Source organism: Bubalus kerabau, chromosome 10, assembly GCF_029407905.1.
Source record: "Bubalus kerabau isolate K-KA32 ecotype Philippines breed swamp buffalo chromosome 10, PCC_UOA_SB_1v2, whole genome shotgun sequence".
Taxonomy (NCBI): domain Eukaryota; kingdom Metazoa; phylum Chordata; class Mammalia; order Artiodactyla; family Bovidae; genus Bubalus; species Bubalus kerabau.
The window spans coordinates 13780179-13797843 of record NC_073633.1 but is presented as its reverse complement, the minus strand read 5'-3'; the positions used below and the strand labels follow the sequence as shown (position 1 = coordinate 13797843).

The following is a 17665-nucleotide window of genomic DNA, read 5'->3' as shown; positions in this document are numbered from 1 at the left end:
ATATCATATAAGAAACAAATCGCCAGTCCAGGTTTGATGCAGGATACAGGATGCTTGGGGCTGGTGCACTGGGATGACCCAGAGGGATGGTACGGGGCGGGATTTGGGAGGGGGGTTCAGGATGGGAAACACGTGTACACCCGTGGCGGATTCATGTTGATGTATGGCAAAACCAATACAATATTGTAAAGTAATTAGCCTCCAATTAAAATAAATAAATTTAAATTAAAAATAAATAAATAAGCCAGTAGCAGAACGAATAGACTAAAAAAAAAAAAAGAGTAATAGTGAACCAAGAAGGAAACTTAAGAAAATGGGGAAAAAAATAGAGAAATAAGAGGCAATAATTCAGGGATCAGTAGATGATACCCACAATAAGTCCTGGGATCCAATTATAATCTGATGACATAAGAGTCAAATGATGACACAAAATATTTTTGACAGAAAGGAGGAAGACTGTCTAGAAGTAGCAACTAGAAATCAAGACAACATATACCCAAATTTGATGCCAGTTGTCTGAGAATAGTGAGAGAAAAAGCAGCTGGTTTTTGAGAAGGTTACAGGGGAAGCAGTGTCCTCATAGAAAGGCCAGGGCAAAGGACAAAACATTCAGAGAAAAACATAAAGATACAGGGGATTTTGGTGAAGTTAGACTCTGACTTCCAGAGAGCACATGTAAAGTTTTAGGAATTAAGGAAACAGAAGGGTTCAGAATCAGTAATGTGCAAAAGCATCATGAGGATTAAAATCCAAGAGATGTAAAAGAGTCTAGGGCCTCCTGTAGAGAATGACATAAACGGGAATCAAGGACATAGTGAGATTGGTCCTGATAAACTTAGAGTAGTCAAGTGTGGAGAGCAGGGAGGGATAAGTGTTCTGGAGACTCCATCTAAATGGGGATGAAGAGATATGAAGTAATACAGTCTTAACCCTAAAGTGCCATCTTATTTCCAGTGTGGCACACAAAACCTAGGATGAACCTCAATGATTTTCCCCTCCTCGTGTTCATGTCTTAATGTAATACCCTCTCCTTGAGTGTATGTATGACCTGTGATATGCTTCTAATCAACAAAATATGGTAACAATGACAGGGTATCATTCCCTTGATTACATTATACAACAGAGATACTCTATTTTAGTACAACAGTGTGAGAAACTCTGCAGACTCTCTGAAATGAGTGGCCATGATGGGGAAACCCCTGTGGCAAGAAACCATGCAGCCTCTAGGAACTGTGGACAGTATCAATAGCCTGAGGCTGGTCTCCAGCTGACAGCCAGCCAACAGCTAGGGCCCCTAGTCATATAACCACAAGGATATTAATTCTGCCAACAACCTGAATGAGCATGGAAACGATCTTTCCTGTCAAGCCTTTGGATGAGAATGGAGCCTAGACAACACCTTGATCACAACCATGTGAAACCCTGAACAAATGACCCAGTTAAGCTGTGTCCAAACTCCTGACCTATAGACATGATAAAATAATAAATGTGTGCTTTTTCAAGCTGCTAAGTCTGTAGTAATTTGTTACATAACAGTAGAAAATGAATATATCTACTATGAGAGATTCATCTTGACCCATTAAAGGAGGTGAGCATAGTCTAGGGGAGCCAGGCTTATGAGCACACAGTATCTCTTTACTCCATTCAATAACCAGTATTAGGTCTAGGGGAGGTAGTCTCAATGGGTTGTGAGTTAGAAAGTAGATGACTTTAGCTGGAGCAAACAGCACATTAGAAGATAAGATTTAAAAGACGGTCAAGGGGAGAAGTCTGATGAGACCTTCTACTTTCTGCTCAATTTTTCTACAAACCTAAAACTGCTCTAAAAGATAAAGTAATAAAAAAATTTTTTTTTAAAAAGATACTGTGCTTAGTCACTCAGTGGTTTCCAACTCTTTGAGATCCCATGGACTGCAGACCACCAGGCTCCTCTGTCCATGGGAATTCTCCAGGCAAGAATACTGGAGTGGGTTGCCACGCCCTCCTCTTCTTCACAACCCAGGGATCAAACCCAGATCTCCCACATTGCAGGCGGTTTCTTTACCGTCTGAGCCACCAGGGAAGCCCAAGAATACTGGAGTTGGTAGCCTATCCCTTCTCCAGGGTATCTTCCCGACCTAAGAATTGAACCAGGGTCTCCTGCATTGCAAGCAGATTCTTTACCAGCTGAGCTACCAGGGAAGCAAAAAATGTACTTGGCATTCGTTATTCTTAACCCCATGAACTGTAGCCTGCCAGGCTCCTCTGTCCATGTAATCCTCTAGGGAAGAATACTGGAGTGGGTAGCCTTTTCCCTTCTCCAGGGGATCTTTCTAACCCAGGGATCAAACCTGGGTCTCCCATATGACACATTTCTAAGGAGTGAAGACCTAATCTGAACTTGGCCTTAAAAAAATAATTCTAGTCACAGCCAAAAAAAAAAGATTTGAAGAAGAGAAACTAGAGACAGTAAGTAGATAGGCCATTGTATTATCTCACATGAGTACCTGAATTAGGACAGTTTAGTAGGAACGAAAAGGACGGACACATAATCTCTCCTGGAGGTATAAATGACAGGATGTGGCTACTGATTAGATGTAGGATAAGAAGCTGTTTGAGACAAAGACGACTCTGGTGCTTCCAGCCGATGACACTAGAAGGCAATAGGTAACATTAAATGAGACTAGAAACAAAGAAGGTTCCGGAAGGGACAGATTATGAGCTCCAAGAAAGACAAGAAGCAAAGGAGAAAGAAAAAAAAAAATTTACAGAAATGTATGCCAAAAGAAAATGAAAAGTTATTACATACAGAAATTGCTTTTGCAGTATTAAAAATAGGTAAAATACTATGTACTAACCAGTCAGTTCCTGGAGCTAAAATTTTAATCCATTATCAGAAGAAAAGTTGACATTAGAAATTATTTAACTCAAATCTTCCTCTCTAGTTCCACTGTTACACATTTGGGGGAAAAAAATGCACAAACAGATAGCTAAAGGGAAGTTGTGTATAGAGCAGGGAGCTCAGCCTGCTGCTCTGCGACAAGCAAGAGCGGTGGGATCTGGTGGGAGGTGGAAGGGAGGTTCTAGGCGCAAGAAGGAGGGGACATGTGGATATTTATGGCCGAGTCATGTAGACATATGGCAGAAACCAACACAACATCGTAAAGCAATTATCATTCAATTAAAAATAAAATTTTTTAAAAATGCCCAAAGAGGTTAGATGGCTTCCTAAAGGTAGCAACTAATTAGTGGCAGGGACTGGATTAGAATCCAGGTCTTATGATTCTCAGTCTACTCCATGTCCTGAACTGACTTAGAGGCAGTTCCTACATACATAAATCAATTACCTATGCCCCTTACAGTCAGAAATGACCACCTAAGCATGCTAGTACCTGGAATTTTCTTCTCTTGGTTCTTCTGCAGATCTTGCTGCTTTATGTGACAGAAATCATAAATACCAACAACTAGCAGAACAAGAAAGAAACAAAACAGCCTATTCCTGAAGGAAAACAGCATGACAGTCAACAAGGCCGTGAGAAGCGTCACTGAGGATTTTACCAACAGTACCACACTTCCTCCATACACACAGATAGGGCTGTCTCCGTATCCCTATGCTTCAATACTTGCCAGAAAAAGTCCGGTCTGAAGCCATGAATGCCATCACCAGTGGCTGAAGCTAGTTGAGAATCAAGTTGCAACAGGCATTTTAAACTGTTGCCTAACTTAAAAGGAAAACATTCCCCCTAAATATGTAACAATTCTCAAGGATGAACTAATTCTTCTAGTAATTTATATATTAAGTTTTAGAGGGTAAGCCAGGGAACCCATCATGCTCAACATAATACCAGAGGTAAACTGCATTTTGAGTTCAAACAAAAAAAATTATTTCATAACCAAAGACTACCCTCCACTTCATAGCACATCTCAATTCAGACTACCACATTTACAGTATCCTGCCAACCCTCAGTCTAAAAACTACATGGTATTTTATGAGGACCCCTTTCTCTGAATTTATACTATAGCATGAATTAATATATAAATTATTAAAATTATTTAAATATTTGTTACTTTCCTTAAAATTTCCACTCAAACAGAAACTTAAATATAAAAGGAAACCTAAAAAGAAAAATGAGAAAGAAAGGAACTTTCTAAAGTCTTAACAAAGCTATACACTAATTCTGCTAAAGGATCTTCCTACTAGAATTCAAGTAGTTCACCACACCCTTATGCAACAATCTAGAAGACTGTTTCACTTTCACAAATATTTTTCTATAACAAATATGGATAACAATAATCCACTAAAATAGTATTTGGAGTTCTAAAATATCATAACCAATTATCCAAGTCCACCTGCTATGTCTTAGAAAATAGTCACAGCTGCAGAAAAGGAGGGGAAACAAATTTCTAAAATCATACATTATGAAACAAAAGAACTCTGAAATTTTAAATTATTTTACCTGTGTTTTCCACAATGTAAAAAGTTCAGTGCAAAAATGCATCAGTGCTCTTACATCAATAATTTTCCTGGTTCTGACACTGTATCATTGCTCATCAAATCTAAGAGAAGTTTCATTGTAAGCTGGCTGTTCATTATTGCCTAGCTATTCTTTCAGAAAATTTTTCCTTGACTGTAAAGTCTCAAACATTTAAAACCATAATTTACATTTTTTTTTCTTGGATATATCTTCTTTGTGTAATTTTTTAAAATCCCAATTAGGTGAGAAAATTTCCATGACCAAGACTATACCTATTTCTTAGGCTGCTGCTGCTGCTAAGTCGCTTCAGTTGTGTCCGACTCAGTGCGACCCCATAGATGGCAGCCCACCAGGCTCCCCTGTCCCTGGGATTCTCCAGGCAAGAACACTGGAGTGGGTTGCCATTTCCTTTTCCAATGCGTGAAAGTCAAGTCACTCAGTCATGTCCGACTCTTCGCAACCCCATGGACTGCAGCCTACCAGGCTCCTCCACCCATGGGATTTTCCAGGCAAGAGTACTGGAGTGGGGTGCCATTGCCTTCTTAGGCATCTGCCTCTAAATACAGCAGTAGCAAAATGGAAAAGGCAAAAGCTTTATAAAAAAAAAAAAAAAAGGTGAGTTACATAAACCAGTTCTGCCACTTATTAGCTAGATGACTTGTGTTTCAGTTTCTTTATCAGTGAAAGGAAACAGAAAATATCCATGTTCAATGTTGTCGTAAGAATTCGATAATACAGGTAAAAGCACAGGGCACAAAGTAGACAACTTGTTGAAGAACACTACTATTAACATTACCACAAAGAATAATCTAAAACTACTACTGTAAAAAGGTTAAACATATTTATTGCTAGTAAAACCTTCCCAAAAAGTATATAAAAATCTCTCTTTATTCATCACCAACAAACTTTAACAGTCATTCAAATCTCTACCCTCCAGAAATCATGTTAGAAGAATTACATATAATGGAATAAAATATACCAGGCTCTTTTTCTTCCTTTCAACTCCTACCAAGTTGCAATCTCGTACTTTTTCACAGTTTTCTATAAGGTTGTGCCATATAACATTGCTATCTTTACATGTCAACACTGGTCAACTTACTGGTCATTTCACAGGGTTCAATATGAAACTGACATGCTCAATGAAAACTTAATGATCTCAGCCTGGGTTGCAGTTGCTACACAAAAACAGAGGCTGTTAAAATAAATGAGGACTTTGAAATAAAGTGAAATTTAAAAGTTCACCCTTATTTTAGGGCTTTTATCTTGCACAAACTTCTTCCTAAAACTAAAAAGTTAATAAACCATGAAGATATTTCCAAGCAAAACCCTATATGATCTTCCAGAATTATTTTCTAGATTATGAAAAATATGATCTTCAGGAAGAGATGATCAATTAAGGATCCTTATGCTGACATGTAAATGCAAGCACAGAACTGAAGAACTTCAATATCTTTAATATCAGGATGACTAAAATTTCAGGAGCTAACAATGTTTAAAACTAAGGGCCTCAAGAATGTGATATTTAAGCTAAAGGCTCAAACACAGGAGACAAAATTATTTGCCAGAGAATTTTTGAGAGAGAATTCTCAACCTATCTTCAGTAGTCCTCAAAACTGGCTCACAGTAAAATTATCTAAAGGATGAAAGGAAAAACAAAAAGCTGCCTTATGAGGGATTAGGGCCCTAACAGACACTGTAATAAAGTTGCCCAGCTGCTTCTAACATGCATTCAAGGTAGAGAACCCTGTCCTGAGGGATTTGTCCATACTCCTTCATTTTATAAACCAAGACTTCATTTTGAGAAGATTATGTCTCTAGGCCGGATAAAGTTCCAGAGATTCTAGTTGACCAGAGGAGAAGGCTAGTCTTATTCAGAATCACCTAATTCAGATGACAATCATACAAATATTAATGGTACAGTTCTGTACAAACATCTCTGTAAGAAAACATCACCCTGTATTACCATGAAAACAACATGGATAGCAAAAAATCTCCCCTGTTTAAAAAACTGTAGCAATATTAACATATTAGAGGGGTTATTAGCAATTTGTAGAACCATCATGGTATTTTCAATTACTTGGAATATTCCTTTTTTTAAAAAAAAAAAAGAACTTGCTAAATTCTAAATAAAACACTAACAGCTTGTTTTATATAAATTTATTAACTTAAAAGAAACCATAACTGAGATATAAATCCCATTTAATTTCCATTTTAATATTTAAAAGTAGTCCAATTAAAAATAGTCTTACTGTTCTGGAATCTGAGAATGGATTGTATTCATCAAGTCCTGGTGGGACATTTCTTGTCACTTGTGTAACTGATGGGTCCTGGAATAAAATTCAAAGGAGAAAAAAAGGTTACTTATCCTTTAAGATACATTTATATTTACAAAGCATTTGTTTTATCTGTATGTTTGGTCACCCAGCTAAGCTAACAGAGGAAAATAAAGAAGATTATCAGATTTACTCAGTCCCATTTCCACAAAGTTGAAATTTAAACCCACAGCCCTCACACCCTCAAAGAAAAAGAAATGAAAACTAGGTTAGATGCAAATCAACTACTATTATTTAAAGAACAAAAATAGACCACCTCTTAACAGTTGTGTGGAACCAATTGCATCTTAGCAAATCTTGAGTAAATCCATCCCTTCCTTTGGGCTCCACAAAGAGTTCATGTCCCCCTTTTTTTCTTGAAAATAATGTCTTCAGTTTTCCCTACTGCAGATTTAAGTACCACAGTACAAATCAATGTCACATACAGGCAACACCTAGAGTACTCAAGATTAAGCCCCTCTTACTCGTTTTATTCTACAAAGTGTTTCTCTATGACTGTAGTTTATACTGTTCCACATGATCCTAGACTGTCTCCCTTTTCCAAGTATTATCACCACACTATCCCAACTTTTCAAATCTTCATATTAGGCTTTCATATAAATAACTGAATCACAAAATCCTAGTTACTCTATTTCTCTTGATTGTGAAATGTAAGATACTAATATAATGAACATCTCAACAAAATTGACTACATAATTAACATGAAAGGCAAATGCAAACCATAATGTACAGCCTCATCAGCCTTTACATCACGTTAGTTAAACTTTCACATTCATCAGAATCAAATAAAACACACACTGCTGCACCCTACTCCCAGAGTTTCTGGTTCAATATGTCTGGGGTGGGACCTGAGAATCTGCAGTTCTAACAAGTTCCCAGGTGACGCTGCTGGTGGGGACCACTGCTCCCTTGTCTACACTGTTCCTTCTCTAATCCATCTTCCTCAACAAAGCCAAAATTACCTTTCAAAAATGTAAAGCTAATCTTCTCATTCCCCTCCTCCAACCCCTCTGCTCTGCCCCTTATCCATTTCAGATTTTTAGAGACTCTCAACTATAAAATACAGCTTCCTCAAAATGCGACACAAGGCTTCTGACTATCTGAACTAGCCCCTGCCTACCTTCCAGCTTTATCAACTCTTACAACCATTCTCACCTTGCCAATCCTTTTCCCTTAACCAAACAAAACAAGCTACTGCATAAAAAGCCTCACACTTGGCAATAAGCAAGTGGTAAAGACAAATTAAAAGTACAGCACAAATGAAAAATAAAGGCTTTAGGTTTGCTCAACAATAAAATGGGAAGGAGGAAATGAAATCCCTCTACTTCTCAGGGTTTCCCGCCCAAGTTTATTAAAAAATGACTAGAAAGATTATCAAGAGTGGATGTATGCTTCGGGGGGTGGAATTAAGAAAAAAAGAAACATGAATATTTTGATACAATTTTTGATCAAGTTGACATTGCTGTGCTTAAAATTTGGAAGTGGGTTCAGGGTCAAGAAGTGGAGACCTAGTGAATCTGGATGTCCAGCTGCAGTCATGAGGCCCAGCCCACACCATCCACCACAAAACCAGGTGACCTGAGTCCTCAGACACCATGTGCTTCCTTGGCATTGCTTCCTCACACAGGAATACTCTTCCAGGCACAGTCAGCCTGGCAATCTCCTCCTCTTCCTTAAAGACTCAACCCGAAGACTACCTCATATGCTAACCAGTAATCTTCCTGATACCTGCCTGATAACCCAGTCACTCTGTCACAATCTCAATGTTCCCACATAACTTGGTATTTACCTCCATTAGCATTTATTTCACTGAACCATGATGAGCTTCATGCAAGTCTTTTTTCCCCAAATTAGACTGTGACATGTTCGAATACAAGAAATCAGTAAACAGGTCTTTATGATGCTGTGAAAGTGCTACACTCAATATGCCAGCAAATTTGGAAAACTCAGCAGTGGCCACAGGACTGGAAAAGGTCAGTTTTCATTCCAATCCCCAAGAAAGGCAATGCCAAAGAATGCTCAAACTACCGCACAATTGCACTCATCTCATATGCTAGTAAAGTAATGCTCAAAATTCTCCAAGCCAGGCTTCAGCAATATGTGAACCATAAACTTCCAGATGTTCAAGCTGGTTTTAGAAAAGGCAGAGGAACCAGAGATCAAATTGCCAACATCCGCTGGATCATCAAAAAAGCAAGAGAGTTCCAGAAAAACATCTATTTCTGCTTTATTGACTATGCCAAAGCCTTTGACTGTGTGGATCACAAGAAACTGTGGAAAATTCTGAAAGAGTTGGGAATACCAGATCACCTGACCTGCTTCTCGAGAAACCTGTATGCAGGTCAGGCAGCAACAGTTAGAACTGGACATGGAACAACAGACTGGTTCCAAATAGGAAAAGGAGTACGTCAAGGCTGTATATTGTCACCCTGCTTATTTAACTTATATGCAGAGTACATCATGAGAAACGTTGGGCTGGATGAAGCACAAGCTGGAATCAAGACTGCCGGGAGAAGTATCAATAACCTCAGATATGCAGATGACACCACCCTTATGGCAGAAAGTGAAGAGGAACTAAAGAGCCTCTTGAAAGTAAAAGAGGAGAGTGAAAAAGTTGGCTTAAAGCTCAACATTCAGAAAACTAAGATCATGGCATCCAGTCCCATCACTTCATGGCAAATAGATGGGTTAACAGTGGAAACAGTGGCTGACTTTATTTTGGGGGGCTCCAAAATCACTGCAGATGGAGACTGCAGCCATGAAATTAAAAGACACTTACTCCTTGGAAGGAAAGTTATGACCAACCTAGACAGCATGTTCTTCAGTATTAAAAAGCAGAGACATTACTTTGCCAACAAAGGTCTGTCTAGTCAAGGCTATAGTTTTTTCAGTAGTCATGTATGGATGTGAGAGTTGGAGTATAAAGAAAGCTGAGTGCCAAAGAATTGATGCTTTTGAACTGTGGTGCTGGAGAAGACTCTTGAGAGTCCCTTGGACTGCAAGGAGATCCAACCAGTCCGTCCTAAAGGAGATCAGTCCTGGGTGTTCATTGGAAGGACTGATGCTGAAGCTGAAACTCCAATACGTTGGCCACCTGATGTGAAGAATCAACTCACTGGAAAAAGACCCTGATGCTGGGAAAGACTGAAGACGGGAGGAAAAGGGGACAACAGAGGATGAGATGGTTGAATGGCATCACCGACGTGATGGAGATGAGTTTGAGTAGGCTCCGGGAGTTGGTGATGGACAGGGAAGCCTGGTGCAGAGAGTCAGACACAACTGAGTGACTGAACTGACTGGGGGAGTGCACCTTCACTGAATTTCAACTGATTTCCTCCATCACGCTTCACGTTGGACCTTCTCAATCACTGCCACATATAACCTCACAGGAAGATTAAAACCTGGCAAGAAAATACTTTCACCTTCAGCTAGTCATAGGGACATTAATTCAGTAACAGTTTCTTTGGGACCTCCCTGGTGGTAAGGCTCCACACTTTCACTACAGCGGGTACAGGTTCAATCCCTGGTTGTGGACATAAGATCCCACATGCCACACGGTGCGGCCAAAAATAATGGTAATAGTTTCTTCAATAAACATTTCTTGTGAATAATCAACCTCAGTGTCTTCTTGGTATATATACCATCCTCAAGCTAAATAATAGTCTAAAAACACAAAAGACTCCATGGATGATTGTGTATAACATACATTATGTATGTACTTACTATATCTGCTAACACTTAATAAGTTCGGGTTTCCTGATTAACACTCAAAAGTTTCTGTATCTTACGTACTTGTTCAAAAGCAGAAAGAGGACTCATCTAGGATTTGGAAACTCAGTTCACTGGAAATGAACTGAATGCAGTTTGCCTCTGCATACTTAAGCAAGTCACCTAAACTCGCGTCTCATACATAAAATAGGAGAAATATGATATATGATTGCCCTGGTCAGTTGAAGCTCTGAAATGTTATGCTAGACTTTAAGTCTTCACTGTTTGGAAAGTTAACTGCCTGTATTTAACTCTTCCCACCCTACTAGTGAAAAGATGTAAGCACTGAACAAGGCATTTCACATTTCAATGTGACTCAGTTTTCTCATCAGTAAGATGTATCACATAGTTCATGAACTACTGCGTGTAATATGACTGATACAGTTCCTGCACATGGACAACCCTTGAGTGACAGCTTAGGCTGTTATCATTATTACCAATAAGAAAAGAAGAGTCAAATAAAAAAGCGCTCCATCTTTTATTAACTGTGGTATCAAGAAAGTAAGTAAAGAGCATCCTACGTAATGAATAGGCCAAAAACCGTCCACAGCCACCTTCTGAGGAAAGCAGTAACTGGAGTCCTCCACCCAGTCACTGTGCCACGTGCCCCCAGTAGCTTAGCGGCATGCCAAAGGACGAAGAATTGGCCTCTGTGCCAACGGCAGCCACTTTTAGAACCAGACATGAGGGAGCCCGGCAGACCCCTACAGAAGTGATTCTGCCTGGATACTAACTAATCAATTCAATGAGGGCTTGTCTGTTGAGGCACTTGAATGAGACATAAAGACGGTATCAGCAGGAGAAGCTGACACTAGTCACAGTATAACGACAGACAGAAGCAAAGTCATAAGAAGGTGACCAGAAAAGGGGGCGTCAGGTTCAGCACCCAAGGGGAATGGCATTTACTAGTTGCCAATGAGCCACTAAAGCAAAAATGTGGCAACAGAACTGCTGTTCTTCTAGCTGATGAGGAATGACTGGTGTTAAGAGTTTTCACACATTCCTACAGACTCCCAGGAAGACCACAGGAAGAAGAGAAAAGGAAGATACCTCAGAGGGGCAGAAGAGACAAAAAAGTGTGGCAGAGATCAGCCCCCTAACTTCATTCAAATTCATGAAGCTCAATTCTTGTATGTCTTTTAACTACTGATTTCGTGTGAAAAGGGTTTCCACGGGTTGGCAGGAGGGAGGTCAAGGGCAGGGACTATGGATCGAGGAGACACCATGTGAGCTCCCAGAAACTATCTCATCCCAACAGCAGACACTGACTGTGTTGGGCCTCCTTCCCTCAGAATCCAAACAAAACTCCTCCATCACCTGAGGTAACCTGAGCATGTCTCCATGCCTTAAAACCAGCACAGGTGGGACCAATGCTCTTGGCCATTTTGAGTTCTATTAAAACTTTACATAAAAACAGTTTACTTTCATTAAGATTTTATATTTAAATAAAATCTTCTGAGTGACAAAGCTTTTAATAAGTATTACCATTTACTGATGCCAAGTATACATTCTGGTCTCAAACATACTTATTGATCCAAACTGCTGCTAAATCACTTTTTTTTCATTGAAGTTGATTTACAATGTTGTGTCAACTTCTGTAGAGCAAAGTGATCTAGTTACACACACACATACGTATATTCTTTTCCACCATGGTTTAGCATAGGATTTAGTTTCCAGTGCTATACAGTAAAACCTTGTTGTTTATCCATTCCACATTTAATAGAAAAGACCCTGATGCTGGAAAAGACTGGAGGCAAAAGAGAAGGGGGTGGCAGAGGATGAGATGGTTAGCTAGCATCACCGACTCAACAGACATGAATCTGAGCAAACTCTAGCAGATACTGAAGGACAGGGGAGTCTGGCTGTGCTGCAATCCACAGAGTCATAAAGAGCTGGACACAACTTAGCGAGTGAACAACAAATGTAACAGCTTACATCTGCTAACCCCAATCTCCCACTCCATCCCTCTCCCAACCTCCACCCCCTTGGCAACCACAAGTCAGCTCTCTATCACATCTTAATTTAATTCTAATTTCACCTTTTCTCTCCCTTCTAAGGAGATGGAGGAGAATACAACTCTAGTCTTGAATTTATCCTTTGATTTTCTTAGTGACAGATATTTCCCACAGTTGTAAAGTTTAAGGCAACTTGACAAAACCTATGCAAAAAAAAAAAATCTCTTTATATACAAGTTTCATCTCTTCCCATCTTTTCTCTGGATTACCCTATCAGTTATCCTTTTCTCTCATATGTTCATCTTCTTCTTCTCAACAGGTCACCTCACATCTACACTTTAAGTCTCAACCATCTTTAAAATGCACACAAGCAAAGAAAAACAAAACCATTCCTTCAATCACTCTCAAGCTACTACTATAAGCCCCCTTGTTTCTACGCACTTCTCATCTCCCACCCACACACCCTCCCATCAGGGGCTGTAAACTGCAATAGCCTTCCCACTATCTCTCCGCCTTGTCACACCTTCGCCAATCTATTCTTCACAGTGAACCAAGAGGAGCTTCTCAAAATACAAACTTGCTCATGTCACACCTACAGACTTGATGAATGTGAAGAGAACAAATGTATACTAAATTTGGTTTACTCTCTCAATCATCTAAGAGCATATTTTAGGCCTATGAAAACTTACAAGTCTTTGGGAATGAAAAATGGATGACTGGTGAAATCATTTATGGGATAGAGATTGGAAATACGGGTAAAGTTTCACCATCCACATAAGTGAGTGCTACAGCATAAAGACAAGCTTTACACCAGCGATAACGCCGGACGTCCTTCCATCACACACAGCTGAAGCCCACTACTGTTGAAATAGTATACTTTATTTACCTAGACCTATGTCATGTAATGTAGTGGCCACTAGCCACATGTATCTCTTGAAATGTATCTAGTCCAAACTGAAATGTGCTCAAAGTATAAAACACGTGATATTTCTGATTTTGAAGCACAAAACAATGTAAAGTATCATTAACAATTGTTAGGTCGATTATATGTTGAAAGAGATTTTGTACATATGAAGTTAAATAAAATGTATTACTAAAACTAATTCCACCTGATTTCTTCTCATATACCTTCTACAAAATTTTAAATTACATGTGGCACAAATAATATTCCAACTGAACAGTGCTGATCTAGTCATTATAATTCATTCAAAAATGGCTAAATTTTCACTTTCATTCATTTGGGAAAATTCAATTATGTCACAAAAAGGAAAGCAATAAACTCAAATTTAAAACTAAATTTCCTTGAAGTTTTTTGAAATTATAAAAAATGGTAAGAGACCATATCAGAAGTTTCTCAAGCCAATGTTTTTATACAACACAGCAGCAGACTTCCAACATGCTTTTTCACTGTCCTCACACTTCATGAGCTACCAGAAGACAATAATTTGAATATATTTAATAATTTTGAAGAAATTAATATTTACAATTCTATCAAGGAAACCTATGGGAAATTGAAGAAGGCTAAAGCAAAGAGAGACTGAAGGAGAGAAAAAGAATTCATCTGGTTTAGCACAGGACTAAGAGTCGGACTCTATCAGATCTAGGCCCTTAAATCTATTTCTCACTTCCACTGTATAATCATAAGGGATTTGATTTAGGTCATACCTGAATGGTCTAGTGGTTTTCCCTACTTTCTTCAATTTAAGTCTGAATTTGGTAATAAGGAGTTCATGATCTGAGCCACAGTCAGCTCCTAGTCTTGTTTTTGTTGACTGTATAGAGCTCCTACATCTTTGGCTGCAAGGAACATTATCAATCTGATTTCAGTGTTGACCACCTGGTGATGTCCATGTGTAGATTCTTCTCTTGTGTTGTTGGAAGAGGGTGTTTGCTATGACCAGTGCATTTTCTTGGCAAAACTCTATTAGTCTTTGCCCTGCTTCATTCCATATTCCAAGGCCAAATTTGCCTGTTACTCCAGGTGTTTCTTGACTTCCTACTTTTGCATTCCAGTCCCCTATAATGAAAAGGACATCTTTTTTGGGTGTTAGATCTAAAAGGTCCTGTAGGTCTTCATAGAACTGTTCAACTTCAGATCTTCAGCGTTACTGGTTGGGGCATAGACTTGGATTACTGTGATATTGAATGGTTTGCCTTGGAAACGAACAGAGATCATTCTGTCGTTTTTGAGATTGCATCCAAGTACTGCATTTCGGACTCTCTTGTTGACCATGATGGCTACTCCATTTCTTCTGAGGGATTCCTGCCCACAGTAGTAGATATAATGGTCACCTGAGTGAAATTCACCCATTCCAGTCCATTTCAGTTCGCTGATCGGTAGAATGTCGACATTCACTCTTGCCATCTCTTGTTTGACCACTTCCAATTTGCCTTGATTCATGGACCTGACATTCCAGGTTCCTATGCAATATTGCCCTTTACAGCATCGGACCTTGCTTCTATCACCAGTCACATCCACAGCTGGGTATTCTTTTTGCTTTGGCTCCATCCCTTCATTCTTTCTGGAGTTATTTCTCTAATGATCTCCAGTAGCATATTGGGCACCTACTGACCTGGGGAGTTTCTCTTTCAGTATCTTATCATTTTGCCTTTTCATACTGTTCATGGGGTTCTCAAGGCAATAATACTGAAGTGGTTTGCATTCCCTGCTCCAGTGGACCACATTCTGGCAGAGATGGGAATACCAGACCACTTGACCTGCCTCTTAAGAAATCAGTATGCAGGTCAGGAAGCAACAGTTAGACCTGGACATGGAAAAACAGACTGGTTCCAAATAGGAAAAGGAGTACGTCAAGGCTGTATATTGTCACCGTGCTTCTTTAACTTATATGCAGAGTACATCACGAGAAATGCTGGACTGGAAGAAACACAAGCTGGAATCAAGATTGCTGGGAGAAATATCAATAACCTCAGATATGCAAATGACACCACCCTTATGGCAGAAAGTGAAGAGGAACTACAAAGCCTCTTGATGAAAGTGAAAGTGGAGAGTGAAAAAGTTGGCTGATAGCTCAACATTCAGAAAACGAAGATCATGGCATCTGGTCCCATCACTTCATGGCATAGAGATGTGGAAACAGTGTCAGACTTTATTTTTGGGGGCTCCAAAATCACTGCAGATGGTGACTGCAGCCATGAAACTAAAAGATGCTTACTCCTTGGAAGGAAAGTTATGACCAACCTAGATAGCATATTCAAAAGCAGACATTATTTTGCCAACAAAGGTCTGTCTAGACAAGGCTATGGTTTTTCCAGTGGTCCTGTATGGATGTGAGAGTTGGACTGTGAAGAAGGCTGAGCACCGAAGAATTGATGCTTTTGAACTGTGGTGTTGGAGAAGACTCTTGAGAGTCCCTTGGACTGCAAGGAGATCCAATCAGTCCATTCTGAAGGAGATCAGCCCTGGGATTTCTTTGGAAGGAATGATGCTAACGCTGAAACTCCAGTACTTTGGCCACCTCATGCGAAGAGTTGACTCATTGGAAAAGACTCTGAAGCTGGGAGGGATTGGGGGCAGGAGGAGAAGGGGACGACAGGATGAGATGGCTGGATGGCATCACTGACTCAATGGACGTGAGTCTGAGTGAACTCCAGGAGTTGATGATGGACAGGGAGGCCTGGCGTGCTGCAATTCATGGGGTCACAAGGAGTTGGACATGACTGAGCGACTGAACTGAACTGAAGAGTCTGACATAGCTTTGACTAGATGGACCTTTGTTGGCAAAGTAATGTCAAATATGCTCTCTAGGTTGGTCTAGGTTCCTTTTCTTCCAAGGAACAGTTGTCTTTTAATTTCATGGCTACAGTCAACCATCTGAAGTGTTTTTGGACCCGGGGAAAATAAAGTCTTATCACTGTTTTCATTGTTTCCCCTTCTATTTGCCATGAAGTGATGGGACTGGATGCCATGATCTTAGTTTTTTGAATGCTGAGTTTTAAGCCAACTTTTTCACTCTCCTCTTTCACTTTCTTTTTTTTTTTTTCTCTTTCATAATCATTGTTTTTTTTTTTTATGGGAAAATAATCTTATTTTTTTGGGGTGTTTTTTTTTTTAATTTTATTTTATTTTTAAACTTTACATAATTGTATTAGTTTTGCCAAATATCAAAATGAATCCGCCACAGGTATATATGTGTTCCCCATCCTGAACCCTCCTCCCTCATCCCTCCCCATACCATCCCTCTGGGTCGTCCCAGTGCACTAGCCCCAAGCATCCAGTATCGTGCATTGAACCTGGACTGGCAACTCGTTTCAGACATGATATTTTACATGTTTCAATGCCATTCTCCCAAATCTTCCCACCCTCTCCCTCTCCCACAGAGTCCATAAGACTGTTCTATACATCAGTGTCTCTTTTGCTGTCTCGTACACAGGGTTATTGTTACCATCTTTCTAAATTCCATATATATGTATTAGTATACTGTATTGGTGTTTTTCTTTCTGGCTTACTTCACTCTGTATAATAGGCTCCAGTTTCATCCACCTCATTACAACTGATTCAAATGTATTCTTTTTAATGGCTGAGTAATACTCCATTGTGTATATGTACCACCACTTTCTTATCCATTCATCTGCTGATGGACATCTAGGTTGCTTCCAAGTCCAGGCTATTATAAACAGTGCTGCGATGAACACTGGGGTACATGTGTCTCTTTCCCTTCTGGTTTCCTCAGTGTGTATGCCCAGTAGTGGGATTGCTGGATCATAAGGCAGTTCTATTTCCAGTTTCTTAAGGAATCTCCACACTGTTCTCCATAGTGGCTGTACTAGTTTGCATTCCCACCAACAGTGGAAGAGGGTTTCCTTTTCTCCACACCCTCTCCAGCATTTATTACTTGTAGACTTTTGGATCGCAGCCATTCTGACTGGTGTGAAATGGTACCTCATAGTGGTTTTGATTTGCATTTCTCTGATAATGAGTGATGTTGAGCATCTTTTCATGTGTTTGTTAGCCATCTGTATGTCTTCTTTGGAGAAATGTCTATTTAGTTCTTTGGCCCATTTTTTGATTGGGTCATTTATTTTTCTGGAGTTGAGCTGTAGGAGTTGCTTGTATATTCTCGAGATTAGTTGTTTGTCAGTTGCTTCATTTGCTATTAATTTCTCCCATTCTGAAGGCTGTCTTTTCACCTTG

General features: G+C 39.6%; 1 protein-coding gene across 4 annotated transcripts in view; it reads right to left on the bottom strand.

Moving 5' to 3' along the window:
* SCAMP1 (secretory carrier membrane protein 1) overlaps nucleotides 1–17665 on the bottom strand; it is a 125771-nt gene that overhangs the window by 83287 nt on the left and 24819 nt on the right. For all 4 annotated transcript variants that reach the window (XM_055536643.1, XM_055536645.1, XM_055536646.1 and 1 more), the window contains exon 2: nucleotides 6704–6781. In XM_055536643.1, the coding sequence (XP_055392618.1) occupies nucleotides 6704–6781 (78 nt within the window). The remainder of the gene's footprint in view (nucleotides 1–6703; nucleotides 6782–17665) is intronic.